Source organism: Bufo bufo, chromosome 4 (assembly GCF_905171765.1).
Source record: "Bufo bufo chromosome 4, aBufBuf1.1, whole genome shotgun sequence".
In the NCBI taxonomy this organism is placed as follows: domain Eukaryota; kingdom Metazoa; phylum Chordata; class Amphibia; order Anura; family Bufonidae; genus Bufo; species Bufo bufo.
The window spans coordinates 390,071,384-390,094,356 of record NC_053392.1 but is presented as its reverse complement, the minus strand read 5'-3'; the positions used below and the strand labels follow the sequence as shown (position 1 = coordinate 390,094,356).

The following is a 22,973-nucleotide window of genomic DNA, read 5'->3' as shown; positions in this document are numbered from 1 at the left end:
GCAGAGAATCAGGCTTCATGTCACCCACCACTGGAACAGGCCACTGTCAGATATTTAGGCCCCAGCACCCAGACAGAGAAGAGAGGTCCCATTGCAGAGAATCAGGCTGCATGTCACCCACCACTGGAACAGGCCACTGGCAGATATTTAGGCCCTGGCACCCAGACAGAGGAGAGAGGTCCCATTGCAGAGAATCAGGCTTCATGTCACCCCCCACTGGAACAGGCCATTGTCAGATATTTAGGCCCCGACACCCAGACAGAGGAGAGAGGTCCCATAGCAGAGAATCAGGCTTCATGTCATAGCAGAGAATCAGGCTTCACGTTACCCACCACTGGAACAGGCCATTGTCAGATATTTAGGCCCCGGCACCCAGACAGAGGAGAGAGGTCCCATTGCAGAGAATCAGGCTTCAAGTCACCCACCACTGGAACAGGCCACTGTCAGATATTTAGGCCCCGGTACCCAGACAGAGGAGAGAGGTCCCATAGCAGAGAATCAGGCTTCAAGTCACCCACCACTGGAACAGGCCACTGTCAGATATTTAGGCCCCGGCACCCAGACAGAGGAGAGAGGTCCCATAGCAGAGAATCAGGCTTCATTTCACCCCCCACTGGAACAGGCCACTGTCAGAAATTTAGGCCCCGGCACCCAGACAGAGGAGAGAGGTCCCATAGCAGAGAATCAGGCTTCATGTCATAGCAGAGAATCATCAAATGGAAGAAACAGGTCAGCACTTCACCTTGTATTGCACGCTGCACGGGAGAGGAGCAACCTCCAATGTATAACAGGAAAAGAATCCCAGCTGCTGTGTCTTTGTGAATAAGCTTCTTTTTTATTTTTCCATGAAAGTAAATAGTCCTACAACCAGGACGCGTTTCGGCATGCAAGCCTTTCTCAACAGGTACATCCAAAAAGAAAAATCAAGTCATATATAGCATATAGTACCGCCCATTTAGGGATGTCTCCACCCATTGAAGTGGGTGGTGTTCAATCAATAATCAATCAACTAATGAAACAAAGTAAAATAAAGTAACACATGGCAGAGATTGTTTTCTACCTTATTGAAGAATCTAAATGTCCTTTTCGTCATAAGGCTGAGGTCTAAAGGAAATACATAAGAAATGTATTAACATTTATATTAACATGTTTGTCTGTTCACAAAAACCTTACAAATGTGTGACCTCATAGTCCCTGTTTAGACCCCTTGGGTGCAGTGTATCAAGGGTATGTATCCAAAAGGCCTCTCTTCTAAGGAGGTCTTTTGACATCACCTCCTCTTCTAGGTCTCTTTACCTGTTCCAACACTTGAAACCGCAACTGTGCAATAGTATGTTTAAATTTTTCAAAATGATATGGGACCTGTAACATACGTTTTTTTGTCCTAATATCGGATTTATGTTTACTAATCCGATCCCTCACTGCCTGCATTGTCTCACCCACATACAACAGGCCACAAGGACATTTAATAAGATATATTACATTTGCTGAGTCGCAAGTAAAAAATACTTTTACTCCAAAGCTTTTCCCAGTATGTGGATGATGAAATGAGGGGCCTTTAATTACATGGGAGCACTGTAGACAATGAAGGCAGGGGGAAGTACCCATCCGTGGCATGGATATCCGTTGTTGTTTCAATATGGCTTTAGTGCAACCCAAATCCGCATGTACTATTTTATCACGGTAATTGGGATTCCTTTTATTGCAGATAAGGGGAGGATGTTTAAATTCATCAACTTGCGGATATGATTTATTTAGCAAATGCCAGTGTTTCCTGACCATATTGTCAATACCCACATTAAATGGATGAAATTTATGGATCAGTGCAATTCTGGACATCTTAACCCCATCTTTTAAGACCCTATCACCTTGTATCCCTTCCCAACAGTCAGTGGATAACCACGTTCCTGAAATCTTTCTGTCATTTCTGTTATTCTTATGTTTTGTATGATTGGATCTGAGACTATTCGTTTAACTCTTTGATATTGGGATCTAGGGATCGCTTTCTTTAGGGACACAGGGTGGGCACTTTTAAAATGGAGTATGCTATTTCTATCAGTGTCCTTGCGATGAATGTCTGTAGACAAATGACCACTAGGGTCCTTAACGACCCTAGTGTCCAGGAAACTCACCATATTAGTGTCACAAGTGATAGTAAATCGTAAACCATCAACAGCAGTATTAAGATGATCCATGAAACAAGACAGGGTCTCACGGGGACCCGCCCATATGCAAAAAATATCGTCAACAAACCTTTTCCAAATAATAACATTTTTGCGGAATAATTAATTATTGTATACATTATTTTCTTCAAATGTCGACATGAATATATTTGCATAGGGCGGGGCCACGTTCGACCCCATCGCGCTGCCAAGCCTCTGGAGGTAAAATGTATCCATGAATAAGAAATAATTTTCATACAGGACAAGATGTAATAATTCAAGAAAGGACTCTTGTTCTAATGTCTTATAACTGGTCCCACTCAATGTAGTTGAAACAGCTTGTATGCCCCTGGAGGCGTGGCACCGCGATGGGGTCGAATGTGGCCCTGCCCTATGCAAATATATTCATATCGACATTTGAAGAAAATAATGTATACAATAATGAATTATTCCGCAAAAATGTTATTATTTCGAAAAGGTTTGTCGACGATATTTTTTTGCATATGGGCGGGGCCCCGTGAGACAACACTAAAAATACTATTGCTAATATTTATGTGCCTAATAAAAACCAAGTCCAGTGGTTAGTGGCTGATCTGAGGACATTGAAGGAATATGCTGAGGGAGTGATTATTGTGGGAGGGATTTTAACATATCTCTAGACTCAACTCCACACAAAATTACCAAAATATCCAAAAGGCAAATGTTGAAACTGAACAGGACAATAGCAGAAGCACACTTGATTGACATGTGGAGGCTTGTGCACCCTGATGATAAAGATTATACCTATTTTTCCAGAGTACATAACTCATATCATCGCATTGATTATTTATTTTTACCTGAGCCCCACATTCAATCGATCCTCAAAGCAGACATAGGAGCCATAGTTATATCTGTCCATGCAGCAGTCATGATGACTATATCTTTAAAATGTTTACCTAGCAGGTCAGGGACCAGGAGACTTAATAATATCCTATTGGAGTCACCCACACATATGAGCGGGTCTCACGGGGACCTGCCCATATGCAAAAAATATCGTCGACAAACCTTTTCCAAATAATAACATTTTTGCGGAATAATTCATTATTGTATACATTATTTTCTTCAAATGTCGACATGAATATATTTGCATAGGGCGGGGCCACGTTCGACCCCATCGCGCTGCCACGCCTCTGGAGGTAAAATGTATCCATGAATAAGAAATAATTTTCATACAGGACAAGATGTAATAATTCAAGAAAGGACTCTTGTTCTAATGTCGTATAACTGGTCCCACTCAATGTAGTTGAAACAGCTTGTATGCCCCTGGAGGCATGGCACCGCGATGGGGTCGAACGTGGCCCTGCCCTATGCAAATATATTCATGTCGACATTTGAAGAAAATAATGTATACAATAATGAATTATTCCGAAAAAATGTTATTATTTGGAAAAGGTTTGTCTACGTTTTTTTTTGCATATGGGCGGGGCCCCGTGAGACCCTGTCTTGTTTCATGGATCATCTTAATACTGCTGTTGATGGTTTACGATTTACTATCACTTGTGACACCAATATGGTGAGTTTCCTGGACACTAGGGTCGTTAAGGACCCTAGTGGTCATTTGTCTACAGACATTCATCGCAAGGACACTGATAGAAATAGCATACTCCATTTTAAAAGTGCCCACCCTGTGTCCCTAAAGAAAGCGATCCCTAGATCCCAATATCAAAGAGTTAAACGAATAGTCTCAGATCCAATCATACAAAACATAAGAATAACAGAAATGACAGAAAGATTTCAGGAACGTGGTTATCCACTGACTGTTGGGAAGGGATACAAGGTGATAGGGTCTTAAAAGATGGGGTTAAGATGTCCAGAATTGCACTGATCCATAAATTTCATCCATTTAATGTGGGTATTGACAATACGGTCAGGAAACACTGGCATTTGCTGAATAAATCATATCCGCAAGTTGATGAATTTAAACATCCTCCCCTTATCTGCAATAAAAGGAATCCCAATTACCGTGATAAAATAGTACATGCGGATTTGGGTTGCACTAAAGCTATATTGAAACAACAACGGATATCCATGCCACGGATGGGTACTTCCCCCTGCCTGCATTGTCTACAGTGCTCCCATATAATCAAAGGCCCCTCATTTCATCATCCACATACTGGGAAAAGCTTTGGAGTAAAAGTATTTTTTACTTGCGACTCAGCAAATGTAATATATCTTATTAAATGTCCTTGTGGCCTGTTGTATGTGGGTGAGACAATGCAGGCAGTGAGGGATCGGATTAGTAAACATAAATCCGATATTAGGACAAAAAAACGTATGTTACAGGTCCCATATCATTTTGAAAAATTTAAACATACTATTGCACAGTTGCGGTTTCAAGTGTTGGAACAGGTAAAGAGACCTAGAAGAGGAGGTGATGTCAAAAGACTTCTCCTTAGAAGAGAGGCCTTTTGGATACATACCCTTGACACACTGCACCCAAGGGGTCTAAACAGGGACTATGAAGTCACACATTTGTAAGTTTTTTGTAAACAGACAAACATGTTAATATAAATGTTAATATATTTCTTATGTATTTCCTTTAGACCTCAGCCTTATGATGAAAAGGACATTTAGATTCTTCAATAAGGTAGAAAACAATCTCTGCCATGTGTTACTTTATTTTACTTTGTTTCATTAGTTGATTGATTATTGATTGAACACCACCCACTTGAATGGGTGGAGACGTCCCTAAATGGGCGGTACTATATGCTATATATGACTTGATTTTTCTTTTTGGATGTACCTGTTGAGAAAGGCTTGCATGCCGAAACGCGTTCTGGTCGTACGACTATTTACTTTCATGGAAAAATAAAAAAGAAGCTTATTCACAAAGACACAGCAGCTGGGATTTTTTTCCTGTTATAGCAGAGAATCAGGCTTCACATCACCCACCACTGGAACAGGCCATTGTCAGATATTTAGGCCCTGGCACCCAGACAGAGGAGAGAGGTCCCATTGCAGAGAATCAGGCTTCATGTCACCCACCACTGGAACAGGCCACTGGCAGATATTTAGGCCCCGGCACCCAGACAGAGGAGAGGTTCATTCAACTTTGGGTTGCCCTGCAATATAATGGTAAAATTTAAAAAAGAGAATTGAATGAAGTGCCCTGCAGTACAAGAATATATTGTTAAGGGGAGGAAGTTATAAATGTCTAATCTGCACAAGGGATGGACAGGTCCTGTGGGATCCATGCCTGGTTCCTTTTTATGAACGTCAGCTTGTCCACATTGGCTGTGGATAGGCGGCTGCGTTTGTCTGTAATGACGCCCCCTGCTGTGCTGAATACACGTTCAGAGAAAACACTGGGCGCCGGGCAGGCCAGCACCTCCAAGGCATAAAAGGCTAGCTCTGGCCACGTGGACAATTTGGAGACCCAGAAGTTGAATGGGGCCGAACCATCAGTCAGTACGTGGAGGGGTGTGCACACGTACTGTTCCACCATGTTAGTGAAATGCTGCCTCCTACTAACACGTTCCATTTCAGGTGGTGGTGCAGCTATCTGTGGCGTGGTGACAAAACTTTTCCACATCTCTGCCATGCTAACCCTGCCCTCAGAGGAGCTGGCCGTGACACAGCTGCGTTGGCGATCTCTTGCTCCTCCTCTGCCTTCGCTTTGGGCTTCCACTTGTTCCCCTGTGACATTTGGGAATGCTCTAAGTAGCGCGTCTACCAACGTGCGCTTGTACTCGCGCATCTTCCTATCACGCTCCAGTGCAGGAAGTAAGGTGGGCACATTGTTTTTGTACCGGGGATCTTGCAGGGTTGCAACCCAGTAGTCCACACACGTTAAAATGTGGGCAACTCTGCTGTCGTTGCGCAGGCACTGCAGCATGTAGTCGCTCATGTGTGCCAGGCTGCCCAGAGGTAAGGACAAGCTGTCATCTGTGGGAGGCGTATCGTCATCGTCCTGCGTTTCCCCCAGCCACGCACCAGTGATGGGCCCGAGCTGCTTTGGGTGCCACCCCGCTGTGAACATGCTTCATCCTCATCCTCCTCCACCTCATCCTCGTCCTCCTTGTCCTCCAGTAGTGGGCCCTGTCTGGCCACATTTGTACCTGGCCTCTGCTGTTGCAAAAAAACTCCCTCTGAGTCACTTCTAAGAGACTGGCCTGAAAGTGCTAAAAATGACCCTTCTTCCTCCTCCTCCTCCTTCTGGCCCACCTCCTCTTCCATCATCGCCCTAAGTGTTTTCTCAAGTAGACATAGAAGTGGTATTGTAACGCTGATAACGGCGTCATCGCCACTGGCCATGTTGGTGGAGTACTCGAAACAACGCAACAGGGAACACAGGTCTCGCATGGAGGCCCAGTCATTGGTGGTGAAGTGGTGCTGTTCCGCAGTGCGACTGACCCGTGCGTGCTGCAGCTGAAACTCCACTATGGCCTGCTGCTGCTTGCACAGTCTGTCCAGCATGTGCAAGGTGGAGTTCCACCTGGTGGGCACGTTGCATATGAGGCGGTGAGCGGGAAGGCCGAAGTTACGCTGTAGCGCAGACAGGCGAGCAGCGGCAGGATGTAGACGCCGGAAGCGCGCACAGACGGCCCGCACTTTACGCAGCAACGCTGACATGTCGAGGTAGTTGTGAATGAACTTCTGCACCACCAAATTCAGCACATGCGCCAGGCAAGGGATGTGCGTCAAACCGGCTAGTCCCAGAGCTGCTACGAGATTTTGCCCATTATCGCACACCACCTGGCCGGGCTTGAGGCTCACCGGCAGCAACCACTCGTCGGTCTGTTGTTAAATACCCCGCCACAACTCCTGCGCGGTGTGGGGCCTGTCCCCCAAACATATGAGTTTCAGAATGGCCTGCTGACGTTTACCCCGGGCTGTGCTGAAGTTGGTTGTGAAGATTAGTGTTGATCACGAATATTCGAATTTCGAATTTTTATTGCAAATATAGGTACTTCGAAAATTTGCGAATATTTCGAATATAGTTATATATATTCGTAATTTCGAATATTCGAAAAAAAAAATCTTTTTTTTTAGCAGTACACATGATCCCTCACTTTTTCTAGCTTGTGGGCCAATAAGAAGGCTGCAATGTACTTGACTTTAGGAGTAGTAGTGTTTGCGAATTTTGCTCTATATTCATTTTTTTTTAATATTCGCTATATATTGCTAAATATTCTTTTTTAGAATATTACGAATATTCGAAAAAACTAAGTTATAGCAATATAGAGAATATTCGGAAAAAATCGAATATAGAGCAATTTAGCTAATATGGTGCTATAATCTTCTTTGTCTAATAGTTGTAAGTTGAAAAATTCACAATAAAAAATTCGAATCCGAAAATTCGAATTCTAAAAATTCGCACATTACACAATCATTACCTTTCCGATTTTTCGAGTAATAAAAAAAAATCGCGAATTTTCGAACTTGCTAATTTTCGACGAATATTCTACAAAATATTTGCGAATTATCGCGAATTTGAATATGACCTCTGCCGCTCATCACTAGTGAAGGTGTGTGGCTGACTGGATGATCAGGTGGAAGAAGAGGAGGAGGAAGCGGAGTAGGAGGAGGAGGCTACAGGAGGCAAAGAATGTTGCCCTGCGATCCTTGGCGGCGGAAGGACGTGCGCCAAAGAGCTCTCCGCCTGGGGCCCAGCCGCCACTACATTTACCCAGTGTGCAGTTAGGGAGATATAGCGTCCCTGGCCGTGCTTACTGGTCCACGTATCTGTGGTTAGGTGGACCTTGCCACAGATGGCGTTGCGCAGTGCACACTTGATTTTATCGGATACTTGGTTGTGCAGGGAAGGCACGGCTCTCTTGGAGAAGTAGTGGCGGCTGGGAAAAACATACTGTGGGACAGCAAGCAACATGAGCTGTTTGAAGCTGTCTGTGTCCACCAGCCTGAATGACAGCATTTCATAGGCCAGAATGCTGGCATTCAGGGCCAGGGATCGAGGGTGGCTAGGTGGGAATTTACGCTTTCTCTCAAATGTTTGTGAGATGGAGAGCTGAACGCTGCCGTGTGACATGGTGGAGATATTTGGTGATGGAGGTGGTGGTGTTGGTGGTATATCCTCTGTTTGCTGGGCGGCAGGTGCCAACGTTCCTCCAGAGGCGGAGGAAGAGGACAAGGCAGCAGCAGAAGAGGTAGCAGGGGGAGCCTGAGTGAGTTCCTTGTTTTTAAGGTGTTTACTCCACTGCAGTTTATGCTTTGCATGCAGATGCCTGGTCATGCAGGTTGTGCTAAGGTTCAGAACGTTAATGCCTCGCTTCAGGCTCTGATGGCACAGCGTGCAAACCACTCGGGTCTTGTCGTCAGCACATTGTTTGAAGAACTGCCACGCCAGGGAACTTCTTGAAGCTGCCTTTGGGGTGCTCGGTCCCAGGTGGCGGTGGCCAGTAGCAGGCGAACTCTCTTGGCGGCAGGTGTTCTGCTTTTGCCCACTGCTCCCTCTTTTGCTATGCTGTTGGCTCGGTCTCACCACTGCCTCTTCCTCCGAACTCTGAAAGTCAGTGGCATGACCTTCTTTCCATGTGGGGTCTAGGACCTCATCGTCCGCTGCATCGTCTTCCACCCGGTGTTCCTCCCTGACCTCCTTTTCGGTCTGCACACTGCAGAAAAACGTAGCAGTTGGCACCTGTGTTTCATCATCATCAGAGACGTGCTGAGGTGGTATTCCCATGTCCTCATCATCAGGAAACATAAGTGGTTGTGCGTCAGTGCATTCTATGTCTTCCACCGCTGGGGAAGGGCTAGGTGGATGCCCTTGAGAAACCCTGCCAGCAGAGTCTTCAAACAGCATAAGAGACTGCTGCATAAGTTGAGGCTCAGACAGTTTCCCTGATATGCATGGGGGTGATGTGACAGACTGATGGGCTTGGTTTTCAGGCGCCATCTGTGCGCTTTCTGCAGAAGACTGGGTGGGAGATAATGTGAACGTGCTGGTTGCACTGTCGGCCACCCAATTGGCTAATGCCTGTACCTGCTCAGGCCTTACCATCCTTAGAAAGGCATTGGGCCCCACCAAATATCCCTGTAAATTCTGGCGGCTACTGGGACCTGAGGTAGTTGGTACACTAGGACGTGTGGCTGTGGCAGAACGGCCACGTCCTCTCCCAGCACCAGAGGGTCCACTAACACCACCATGACCATGTCCGCGTCCCTTACTAGATGTTTTCCTCATTGTTACCGTTCAGCACAATAAGAAAAACATTATTTGGCCCAATGTATTGAATTTAAATTCAGGCCTTTTTTTACAGGCACCTAACACTATCTGGCTATCTATTTAGGTACCGTATTACACTAATACAGGCACAGCAGAAACCACTGATTTAGGGAATTGCTAATTTGGGAATTGTATTTCAACCCAGAACAAAAACTGTGCTTTGACGGACACTAAATAACTTGAGCAGCCACAGCAGTAACCTGGGATTTAGCTGAATATAAATTGTAGGCCTAGTATTTAGGCCCTGGATGGATGACAGGTATCCCTTTACGGACAGAATTACACTTGGAGATGCACGGTAGCGTGTGAAGTTATTGAGAGTGACCCTATCAGCACCTTCAATGTAATATACCCTTTTATGGATAGATTTAAACTTGGCTTGCTACAGCAGAAACCACTGATTTAGGGAATTGCTAATTTGGGAATTGTATTTCAACCCAGAAAAAAATATATCCTTTGCCAGACAGCAGACAGTATTACAATTGGCTAGCCACAGCTGAAACACCAGATTTAGGGTACTGCTATTTTGCCAATTGTATTTCACCCCTCAATAAAATAACAAGCACAGCCAAGCCCCTGATGTAGGATACAGCAAAAAAAAAAAAACACTATTGATGGTTAAATGGACTTGGTGGCAGCTTGTGCTGGCGCACCACAAGACACAAAATTGCCGCCGATCACCCCAGAAAAAAGTGACAGAAAAACGCTCTGTTCAGCCTAAAAACAGTGAGCAATTAACTAGCAGAAGTTGAATGATACACAGCTGTAGATCGATCACTTCAGTAAGTGTTTTTGATGAGTAAATCCTTGCCTAATCTGGCCCTAACAGTAGCAGCTGCATCCTATCCCTACACTGATCAGAGCAGAGTGATGTGCGGCACTACGTGACTCCAGCTTAAATAGAGGCTGGGTCACATGCTGCACTGGCCAATCACAGCCATGCCAATAGTAGTCATGGCTGTGATGGCCTCTTGTGGCAAGTAGTATGACGCTTGTTGATTGGCTGCTTTGCAGCCTTTCAAAAAGCGCCAAGAAAGAGCCGAACACCGAACCCGAACCTGGACTTTTACGTAAATATTCGGGTTCGGGTCCGTGTCACGAACACCCCAAAATTCGGTACGAACCCAAACTATACAGTTCGGGTTCACTCATCCCTACTTATAGCCTAAGCTTAACTCTCTTATAGATTTCCAGCAGAATCGATATACATAAATATTGTGGGGTATATAATTGTGATATATATATATATCCACAAGCAGAGTGGCACAGTCAATGCTGCGCTGTCCTTCCGGTCTCTGCTTGTGGATACCCGGAACATCCGCCTCGTGGAACGCATATGCGTTCCAACAACAGGAAGTGGGACTAACCCAGAAGCCAGATAGACTACCAATGGGGCTTTAGGGCGCTAAGTGGTAGCACTTTAAATACAGCTGCAGCATTAGCCATAAATCGCCTACTAGGGGGAATGTGAGCACAGGGAAGGACTCCAGCATGTAAGTTAAATATACCTTGTCATTAGAACTACAAGTCTTTTGATGGTTTAGCTCTGATTCAGCATAAGCACTACTGGTGACTATGACTTTTGACTTTAGTGTGGGTCTTACCAGAACTCCATGATAGGGGGACAACAGGAATAACATCTTGCTGGGATCTTCCTTACCACCTGAACTGATGCAGAATATACCGTCTACCTCTGAAGGAGTCTGTTGCAGGCACGATCATCAAAATGTGCATATAACTAGCCTGATATGATGCTACCAGGCATAACCACTGGCCTGACTACATCCCCCTAAATCAATTAATGTAGAGCGATTATCTTACTTTATATGTGCGACCTGGCTCTATGTTGGTGTATATCTTGTAGCACCTTTCTATGTGATCTGGCTCTATGCCAGTATCTATATGGTTGCACTCACTCTGTATCTGTATAGACTAATAGTTATATCATACCTCCTGATGATCCCATAGCACTGTCTATGGGGAAACGCGTCGAGGTAGTTAAGGTGTATGACTATCCGAGGTAGTTAAGGTGTATGACTATCCAGTCAACCCTGACCAATCATATTTTTTTGTATATGTCTGTACTATGTTATTGTTTTTTTTTTTCCTTCTTGCATCCAGTTGATATATATATATATATATATATCTATGATTAATTATTATCCTCACCTCATACCTGAGATAATCTAGAAACATCCCCGTTGCACCCTTATAGGGACCTGTGAGGGGTAGGAGTTTAGGTACGTGGACATGGGGCCTCCACCATTAGGAGCCCTCCCTGGGCTGAGGTTATAGGATAGGGGCAGATATAGGGACAAATATCCCCGTACCCCAGGTTACCAATTACACTGGATGTGACTATAGGATACACTACTCTGGTTGTATATTATTTATGTCATAACGAGTGGACCCAATCGGGATCCTTTTTAAGGTATATCAATAAAATTGTTTATTCTCTATGCTGGAACTGTTAACTCTCTTATAGCCCAGATTCTTACACAGGAAAGGCTTCATAAAGCCACCCAATCAGAAGCCCATTTATCTGCTTTAGGCTCGCTTAGGCGAAGGGTTAAAGATCTACTAAATATCAAAATAGTGGATATGTATAAAAAGGAAAGAAAAAAGGAGGATGCGGTTACCAAACACTACCTAGGTACAAAGTATACAACAGGTAGAAAAGAACCTGAGGCGCCAGAGGTGATCTACAAATGAGATGATAATAAAGATGATAGTAACCTTATAGAAAATAATAATAGAGAAGGCAGCTGGGACCAGTGTTAGCAAAGCTACACACTTAATAAACAAGTGGAAAGAATGTTTTGGATCTTTAAACTTAACACTTTGACACCCTTTGGTCTGAACGAGTCACTTGAGTACAAGAATTATTAATAGCTATGAATTCTAATTTGTTAGTATTTTATTTTTATTTTTTTAATTAATTAATTATTTATTATTATTATTTTTTTATATTGCTATCTACTATGCCTAATGTTTTAATGTTCATAGGATTATGTGTTGATAACACATATATTGATTTTAGCTATGATTACAGTGATTTTATGATAATTTCAACTATGATTACTGGGATTTTATTGGATTATATGTAATATGCTTTTATTTATGGTTTTATTATAATTTTATTATTGATAAATTCCCCTTTATATATATATATATATATATATATATATGCATATGGATATACATGCGATCACAGTGTATCCCTGTGTATATGTTTATATATTTAGATTTTTGGTCTATATACACATTTTTTATATATATATACAGTTGCAGGAAAAAGTATGTGAACCCTTTGGAATGATATGGATTTCTACACAAATTGGTCATAAAATGTGATCTGATCTTCATCTAAGTCACAACAATAGACAATCACAGTCTGCTTAAGCTAATAACACACAAAGAATTAAATGTTACCATGTTTTTATTGAACACACCATGTAAACATTCACAGTGTAGGTGGAAAAAGTATGTGAACCCTTGGATTTAATAACTGGTTGAACCTCCTTTGGCAGCAATAACTTCAACCAAACGTTTTCTGTAGTTGCAGATCAGACGCGCACAACGGTCAGGAGTAATTCTTGACCATTCCTCTTTACAGAACTGTTTCAGTTCAGCAATATTCTTGGAATGTCTAGTGTGAATCCCTTTCTTGAGGTCATGCCACAGCATCTCAATCGGGTTGAGGTCAGGACTCTGACTGGGCCACTCCAGAAGGCGTATTTTCTTCTGTTTAAGCCATTCTGTTGTTGATTTACTTCTATGCTTTGGGTCATTGTCCTGTTGCAACACCCATATTCTGTTGAGCTTTAGCTGGTGGACAGATGGCCTTAAGTTCTCCTGCAAAATGTCTTGATAAACTTGGGAATTCATTTTTCCTTTGATGATAGCAATCCGTCCAGGCCCTGACGCAGCAACGCAGGCCCAAACTATGATGCCCCCACCATCATATTTCACAGTTGGGATGAAGTTTTGATGTTGGTGTGCTGTGCCTCTTTTTCTCCACACATAGTGTTGTGTGTTTCTTCCAAACAACTCAACTTTGGTTTTATCTGTCCACAGAATATTTTGCCAGTACTGCTGTGGAACATCCAGGTGCTCTTGTGCAAACTGTAAACGTGCAGCAATGTTTTTTTTGGACAGCAGTGGCTTCCTCTGTGGTATCCTCCCATGAAATCCATTCTTGTTTAGTGTTTTACGTATCGTAGATTCGCTAACAGGGATGTTAGCATATGCCAGAGACTTTTGTAAGTCTTTAGCTGACATTCTAGGATTCTTCTTCACCTCATTGAGCAGTCTGCGCTGTGCTCTTGCAGTCATCTTTACAGGATGGCCACTCCTAGGAAGAGTAGCAGCAGTGCTGAACTTTCTCTATTTATAGACAATTTGTCTTACCGTGGACTGATGAACAGCAAGGCTTTTGGAGATACTTTTTTTTAACCCTTTCCAGCTTTATACAAGTCAACAATTCTTAATCGTAGGTCTTCTGAGAGCTCTTTTGTGCAAGGCATCATTCACATCAGGCAATGCTTCTTGTGAAAAGAAAACCCAGAACTGGTGTGTGTTTTTTATAGGGCAGGGCAGCTGTAACCAACATCTCCAATCTCATCTCATTGATTGGACTCCAGTTGGCTGACACCTCACTCCAATTAGCTTTTGGAGATGTCATTAGTCTAGGGGTTCACATACTTTTTCCACCTGCACTGTCAATGTTTACATGGTGTGTTCAATAAAAACATGGTAACATTGAATTCTTTGTGTGTTATTAGTTTAAGCAGACTGTGATTGTCTATTGTTGTGACTTAGATGAAGATCAGATCACATTTTATGACCAATTTATGCAGAAATCCATATAATTCCAAAGGGTTCACATACTTTTTCTTGCAACTGTATATATATCAAAATGGAGTTTATTAATATCCCCTCTTAGTGCCCCTTAGTAATTTTTTATTATTAGATTTTTTTTATCAGATTAATATTATGCTATTCTTAACTGTAATACTTATAATTTATACACCATGTGGGCAGAGAGCCTTCCTTATTTACATATAGTTCATTGTTTTTCCCATATATACACTTTTGTCTAACCTCCATTTGCATACGTGTCTAGTTGTCACCATATACATCCTCTATTTCTCTTAAATTCAATATTGATGTCCCTACTATATTATTGTATAGTTAATCTAACTCTCGAGTACGCTCTAGCAGAGCGTATGCTCACTGGTGATTTTGCGTTCCAGCGATGCAGTCCATCTTTCCACCGGACCAGAAGTTAGCCCACTTCCGGTTTTAGTGCGTTCCAACTATGCGTTCCACCTCAGTTCACCGGAAGCCAGCGCACTTCTGGTTTTACTGGGGAACGAACACTCCTAACCTAAACCTTTTTCCTTATTATCGGCGCTTCATTTATTTACTATTTTTGAATGTGAGAACAGGTTTCATTATTGCTCACCAGAGCATTAGAAATCATACATATTAGTGGCCAATACAAGTCTTGATACTATATGCGTTCCACAATGGAACGCACCACTTCCGGATTGTTCCCGAAACCGGAAGTGATGGGTTTTAGGCGGGAATTTTGTTTTATATAACTGTGTACTACTGCTACTCTGTTATATTATTTGTTCCTGATGAAGGGGATTGTTTGTTCTCCCTGAAACGCGTTGAGCCATTTTTTATTGGAATAAAAAAAGATTGATGAAGAGCCACTGTCCCACGTGCCGTATGTTTCCATCTTGGTACGATTGGAGCACTGACGTCATATCTTCTACATACTACAGGCGATCTTGGCTGGGGGGTTCTGCTCCAGGTGTCTTGAGCTTTATCCTGGTGGCACACCCCCTGTGAAGTGAGTGCATCAGGGTGTTCCCTTGCCTTGATTTTAATTTAATTTTAATATACACGTTATTCAGGGTATATTTGACTTTCTCGTGCTATCTCTTCTCCTTAAATACCGTTAATATATAGCACATAGAGTACGCTAGTTTTATTGGTATTCACTTGGGTGTTAATATTTACCCTGAGGCTCGTTTATGGGCCACTAATATTACTTATTTATTTCTGAGAGTGGCGCTGTTATTTGTTTGTTTGTCTATTGTTTATTGTTAGATGATGGTAGGGCCGCTTTGATACGTCCGTCTTTGACGTTTCAGGCGCTCACGGCCCATCCTTAAATATCAAAATAGCTAGATCCATGCAGCTTATAAAATATAAATGTTATGCTCATGGAGACAAAGGTAATAAAATAATGTCTCATCTAATAAAAAAGAGAAGGGCAATGACCTTTATATATGCAATTAAAACTTCAGAGTCAAATAAGGCCTCTATAACCCCGTCCATAGTGAAGGCTTTCCATGCACATTATGCCAAACTGTATAACCTTTCTGAAGGGGAGTTGGAAAAATGTAGAATCAATGACACATCATCAGAAATGATAACATCCTTTCTTCACTCCATTAAATCTCCTAGATTATCTAAAGATGGGAAAGATGCACATTTAACACCTTTTTCATATACTGAAGTAGACAAAGTACTCAACTCTATCCCCTCAGGGAAAAGCCCAGGCCCAGATGGACTACCAATTATTTACTATAAGAACTCTAGGAAACATTCACTGCCACACTTTGTTGAGGTGTATAATTCTCTCCTCAAAGGTGCTTCTCTACCACAACAAACCGAGAGCTTACATCACGGTTCTCTATAAGGAGGGCAAAGACCCAGAGGAATGTGGGAAATATAGACCTATTTACTTCTTAATTATGACCTCAAGTGGTGGTCAAAGCTCTTAGCCCATAGAATAGCTCCTCTTTTATGTAAACTTATAGATACTGAGCAAGTAGGTTTTGTACCAGGAAGAGAGGGGAAACATAATATATGGAGAGCAGCTCATGTAATTTTTGCTGCTAAACAGAGGAAATCTCCCCTTCTACTCCTTGAGGCTGATGGCAAAAAGGCTTTCGATAGAGTTAACTGGGAATTTATGGTTGAAACGATGAAGAAATTCAACTTCCCCCAACAATTCATCACAGCTGTTCTCTCCCTTTACTCTCAACCCACAGCAAAAGTTGTGGTAAATGGTTCGCTATCTGAAGAGTTTATTATTAGAATTGGGACTCGTCAGGGGTGCCCCCTCTCCTCTTGTTTATTTATAATGTGCATGGAAATGCTATTACTGAAAATTAGACAGACGGAAGAAATACAAGGCTTTGAGATTGGCAAATATTAGCACAAAACTGCTGCTTTTGCAGACGACCTTTTGCTGTTGATTACGAATACTATAGAGGCCTTTCCTGTGATAATGAAGATTCTGGAGTTATATGGGAAAGCTTCCAATTTCAAAATTAATTTCTCGAAGTCCGAGGCCCCAATTATCTCATTACATTCTCACTAGCTTGAAGATCTTAAGATGTCGTCCCCCTTTAAATGGCCCTCTGCAGCAATAAAATACTCGGGCCTTCAGATACCTAAAGACCCAAATCGCCTGTTCAGTTTGAACTACGGTATACGCCACTTTTTGCAAAAATCAAGCCATATCTAAACAGCATCAATGTCACATTTATGTCATGGTTTGGTAGGAAAATTCTGCCGAACACCTATGTCCTCCCACAGATCTTATATACAATGTAGTCTCTACCAATCATTATACCATCTACCTACTTCTCCCAATTTAGAAGCCTGTTTATCTCTTTTCTCTGGAGGGGATGGAGACCTAATTTGGCATATTCTCTACTCTCACAAAATAAAGGGAATGGAGGAATTTCTTTACCAGATTTAGCGCTTTACTACAAATCAATACACTTGGCTAGATGGTCGCTGTTGGCTAATATGCATTTAAACACTTCTTATTTAGACATTGAACGTTGTTTAATGGGCCCCTATCTATGTCCATCCCTCTGATTGGAACACAGAGCACCACATTAAGTGATTTAACCAGAGGAATGCTTAAGGTATGTCTTCAAACCCCCATTTTACCATAATTTGAGGGTAAAATCTCTAAATTAGCCCCCTTGAGTTTAATACCAAACCTTCTTAACCACAAACTATTTAAGGTCTCAGGTTGGCGGAACAGACTGAGCAACATAAAAATAGCTGAAGGTATCGTAGCTGACAACTCTCCTCCTCTACCTGAAATTTTTGAAATATAGAAAATGGGCCACCCCTCTTCTATACAATGTTTTTATTAAATTTCGCAAGTCATTATCTGCCTTTTTCAGACCCAACCTGGTTTGAAAACCTTACTTTACTTCATGAACTTCCTAAGAAGATGACATCTATGATCTATTCTAACTTATTGCGCAACCAGGCTTCACCAAAACTTTATTACTTGGCACAGTGGTAAAGGGAGCTTGGGAGTAAGTTTTCAGAAGCTGACATACATTCCATGTTATCTAGATCATGTTATCTCACTCCATAGGGCTATCGCCTAGTGATAGATGCTGGAGATGTGATAGAGAAAAGGGAACTGTGCTACATATATGGTGGAGGTGTTCACTAATCACTGAATTTTGGGAGGAAGTCGAAATGTCATTAATAAAATATGTTACACCAATATAAAATTACCCCAAGAATTGGTTCTCTCATGGCAGCCCTCCTCATCATTCACACCCTCTAAGCATAACCTCCCTATGCATATGATAGCTGCTGCCAAGCTCCTTATCCCCACTATGTGGAGAGATAAATCTGCTCTCACACTAGATATGTGGAATTTGAAATTACAACAGGTGAATAGAATGGAGGAACTAGCGGGATGGGAAAACAACAATAGAAACGAGTACCTGAGGGTATGGAACCCTTAGGGAATCACAAGGACAGGTATAATGAGTGATAAGATATGTTGACATTGTATTAACAAACACAAGGTACCATTTCACTTAAAATACACCACTGGCTCTAGGCTCAAATTATATATATATATATATATATATATATAATTTTTATATTTTTTACTTTCTATTTTTCTTTTCTTTCCTCTCTCTACTCCTACTTATATTGCACATTGGTATCATATGGTCTCGGAGGGGGTTCTATATGGAAATAAGGAATTACAATTCTCTGTAATATGTTGGCATACTTATTATTAAGAATTACAGGAGAATCTATTGTAAATTTTTGAATTTTGTGAAACTCAAAGATTTTGTCACGGCCATGGCTATGACCGTGACTCCTGAACCGCATGCGGTTGTCAGCGGTTTACTTTGGTTGTCAATCACAGGTGAGGGCTGTGGTATTTGCCTCACCTGTGGTTGCCGCTGGCAACAGTATGTATGTGGCAGCGTAGCAGTCTGAGCTGTGCCATTGCAGCTTGCTATGTTGTGCATGCGGTTTTGTCTGAGGTGTGTATGTGTGCACTTGCTTTTATGTTATTGTGTGCACGTCCCCTTTATGTGGTGTTTTCCCTTCCCTGGTGTTGGAAGGGTTAACCTCCTTCCTAGTGTGTGTGTGCACTGGGTGTGTCTGACTGTGGGTGTGGCTACTTGGCCCTATATAGCCTCGCTGTTAGCATGGCTCAGTGGGTTGTTTCAGCATGCTTGCTGGAGCAGCCTCCTGTGTTATTATCTGCCTGTGAGAGCCACCCCTGTGGTCATAAAGTAAATGTCACTTTATGTTTTATGTCATGTTGTGTGAGATGTCCATCTGATGTTCTGTTGGGTCCTTCCTTCGTTTGGTTTGTTCAGCTAATGGTTCTGGATTCTGGGTGTTCTCAGGGATCCAGTCAGCAAGGCTGTGGCAGGTTGGTTGAACTACTTAGTTCACCTGCCATTTCCGTTAGTCTGTTTTGGTTCCCCTTTTTCCCAACAGCTTGGCCAGTGAGACTCCTGCTCCTCCGTGCCTAGGAGGAGTAGGTCGTCTTACCCTGACTCCTAGCGCAGGGACCGGACGGAGGGTGAGTTAGGGATCCGAGGTTCCTGCGCATGGGTCCTCCTACCTTTAAGGTCGGCCCGTGCAGTTAGGAGTTAGGGTCAGGGTAGGGACGCTGTTAGGAGGTGACCTGCTCCCTATCCTGTTCTCCTGGCCGAGTAGGCCAACAGCATCTGGCATTGCACGGCTGAGGATTTCCCCCATCCTCAGCCGTGACAGATTTCTTTTTATGACTACCTGTGACACTATGTGCAATGATTGTTAATTGCTCTCTTTTTTTGTATAACTTTTGTTATATTTTCAATAAAAAGAGATTTACAAAAATAAAAATAAAAATTGCTGTTGTGCATGCTTCTAAGCTAGCCTCCTTTGGTATAAATTGTCACATAATTCTATAGGGAGGATGCAAAATAAATGCTTTCAAATACCAATCAAGAACTTATTTTGAAATTAAAATGCATGGAACTGAAACTAAATATAATCTTGTTTTCATTGCAGATGGAAACGCGAAAACGTCTGGCAAAAATCGTTCTGGTGTTTGTTGGCTGCTTTGCACTCTGCTGGTTTCCAAACCACGTCTTATACATGTACCGGTCTTTTAACTACAATGAAATTGATCCTTCTTTAGGACATATGATAATAACATTAGTGGCCCGTGTCTTAAGTTTTTCCAACTCATGTGTAAACCCTTTTGCACTCTACCTACTAAGTGAGAGTTTCAGAAGACATTTTAACAGCCAACTGTGCTGTCGTAAAAAGAAACACCACCAAAGGTCTACCAGCTACCTGCTTAATTCATCTAATGTCCGAATGACTTCTTTGAAGAGTAATGTTAAGAATACAGTGACCAGCACTTCTCTCCTCAATGGTCAGAGTCGTCAAGAAGCATCATTATGATTATTCTGGCAATAACAGAAACCTGACTGTATTTAAAATAACATCAATTGTAAGGGAAATATGAACTCTGTGAAGATATTTGCATTTGTGAAAGTGTGAAATTGGAACTTTTCCATAATTCACTTTTAAATGATTACATAATATGAATTTGTCACCATATACACCAATTTTAAGTAGTTTTCTAGTACTTATTGATGGCCTGTCCTCAGATCAGTGGGGGTTCAACATCCCACATCCCCACTGATCAGCTGTTTCAGCCACTGGCTCTGTCCACTGTAGGTTCTAGTGTTGACCTATTCCAGTAAGCCGTCTTTCATCTTGAATAGGTTGAAATGAGCTGTTGTAGCCCGTCAAGGTGACTTTTCAGTGTATGGAAATGTATGCTTCTGGCTCTGTATACTGTATAGTTTCTGGTGTCAGTGGGTGCCCAAAACAGCATGCTATTTGACCCCCCCATCTAACTTTTTTAAGTGGTTCAATAGGTTTACATAAATTCAGGTAGACATGTTGAGCATTAACAATATAGTGTCCAATATGCCAACTAACTGGGATACGATTTAATACCCCCATTCCTGGGGATCATGCTGCTGAGGTGATGGAGGGTGGAGGCTTTGTTTACATGTGTTCCCTAAATGGTGCCATGTCTACTGGCTAAGTACAAATTATGTATAAAATGGCTAAAATGACTGCCTACTTGAAACTTTAGTTTCTGAGAAAGAATTCTGGGATTTAAGCAAGTGTTATAAGTAGTGATGAGCGAAGTTTAAAAAATTTGATTTGGCTGCGTCCCCGAACATCAGCAAGAAATTTGATTAGTTACAAATTACTTTGTAACAAATTGCTTTCCATTGTATGGAGCGGGTGAAATGATGGGGAATGGCAAGTGCACTGCCTCCCCTCATTTGACCCCTCAGATGCTGTGTTCAACGCTGATTGCAGCCTCTGAAAGTCACATTCAGCCTATCAGGGGGTTAATCAGGGTTTAAAAAAAATGCATACTCACCTCATCCATTTGATTGTGGAGAGGCCGTTGCAGCCATCTTGATTGAAAGAGATGCACCAATTCATGCATGCGTCCGCCCAGCGTGATGACATGGTGATTTCACGTGCGAGAATTGGTGTATTTTCAGCAAATAAGATGGCCACGAAGGCCTCTCCACAATAAAAGGGATGAGGTGAATATGTTTTTTTTACCGCTATTTCAGGAAAAATGTATTTGTTACCACGAATCGGCAAGTAATTCAGATTCGCTCAACACTAGTTATAACTATAAACACCTCACTTGTTCAAATGTTTTTTAAACTACTTATGTTATCCTAAAAAAATCCATTGGGGAAGGTTGCTAATCCTAGAGATGGCATAAATTTAGGCTGTTTAGACATGCACCAAATAAATCACAATGGCTCATGGTGGATGATAAATTTGGAGCAGGGCTAGACACTGTTTGTCTCACTTTATACCAACTATTGGATGCCTTACTTTGTGACACAATTTTATGGCAAAATTGTGGCACAAAATGTTGATTTTTTGTCCATAACTAGTTTCCCACTAAGATATGCTTTCTTCTGTTAAGACATGCCCTCTTGGAATTTACAGTAAGGGCAGTGGACTTTTATAAAGCGAGAAGTGCCAGTTTGCGGCACAGTCACATGTGCACTCACATTAGTACATATGGACCATTGTTTTCAGGCATACACAATGCAGTCATTTCTTATATAGGCTTTATAATAAGAAAATTTAATGGTAGAAAAACTGAAAACTACATTGGTACAAAACAAAACTAGTTTTGAACTAGTGTACATCCACTGAATGAATAAACTTCACAGTACTCTTAGATCCTCATATGCAGTAAGTTTGTGGAGAATTTCCCTGCAAAGCTCAGCATTTCAGCTTCTTTATAATTCACTAATTTTTAATTCAACAGCATTATTATTATCCGCCTTATTACATATACGGTATAGTTGTTGCCAGGCAATGAACACTCTATTTAAAAATTTTCTACTTGCTTTGTCCTTTTACAAAAATACACTGTCTACCTGAATAAGTGCCAATGACGCTTTAGAAGTAACTGGACTTTCTTATGTAGAAAGGTCCCTTCAACAAGCTCCCTTCTTTATTAAGATAATCATGTTATTTATCTATCTAACTCATATCTATCTATCTATCTATCTATCTATCTATCTATCTATCTATCTATCTATCGATCTATCTATTGATCTATCTATCTATGTATCTCATATCTATCTATCTATCAGCTATCTATCTATCTATCTATCTATCTCATAGCTATCTATCTATGTCTTTTTCTCTCTAGACATTGAGCAGGAATATTCTGCTCTGTACTGTAACACACAAAAGTTTGCAGTCTGTAAGTGGCTGAAGCAATCAAGCAGCCAAAAGCACCATTTTATTTATTCCGGATTAGAAAGTTGAATTTACATCCAGGTGCATATCCTAAGAGGTTTCTACTTGGATCATTGAAGGTGCACTTTAAATGATAGTCTCTGAACTGTCCAAACCATTTTACAGTCCTTTTACTGTAATTATTAATCAAATCATCAAAGTTATGGGGTATTGCTAGCACATGGATGTTAAAGAGTTTGTCTGAGTTAATTAAAAACTACCAAAACTCCACTAAGGCCTCTTTCACATGAACGATACAGACTGGCGCAGGATGCGTTCAGTGAAACTTACACCATTTTGCAAGCAAGTTCAGTCACTTTTGTCTGCAATTGCGTTCAGTGGTTCCGTTTTTTCCACATGGGTGCGATCAGTTTTTATGCGTTTTTCACACGTGTGAAAAAAACCTGAAGGCT

The 22,973-nt window shown here is 41.8% G+C and overlaps 1 protein-coding gene across 1 annotated transcript in view; it reads left to right on the top strand.

Annotated features, from left to right (window-relative positions):
• The window catches only part of NMBR (neuromedin B receptor), a 709,507-nt gene extending 689,350 nt beyond the window's left edge, over positions 1-20,157 (top strand). The window contains exon 3 of the mRNA XM_040430097.1: positions 19,759-20,157. Coding sequence (XP_040286031.1) covers positions 19,759-20,157 — 399 coding nt within the window. The remainder of the gene's footprint in view (positions 1-19,758) is intronic.
• Positions 20,158-22,973: the final 2,816 nt, after the last annotated feature.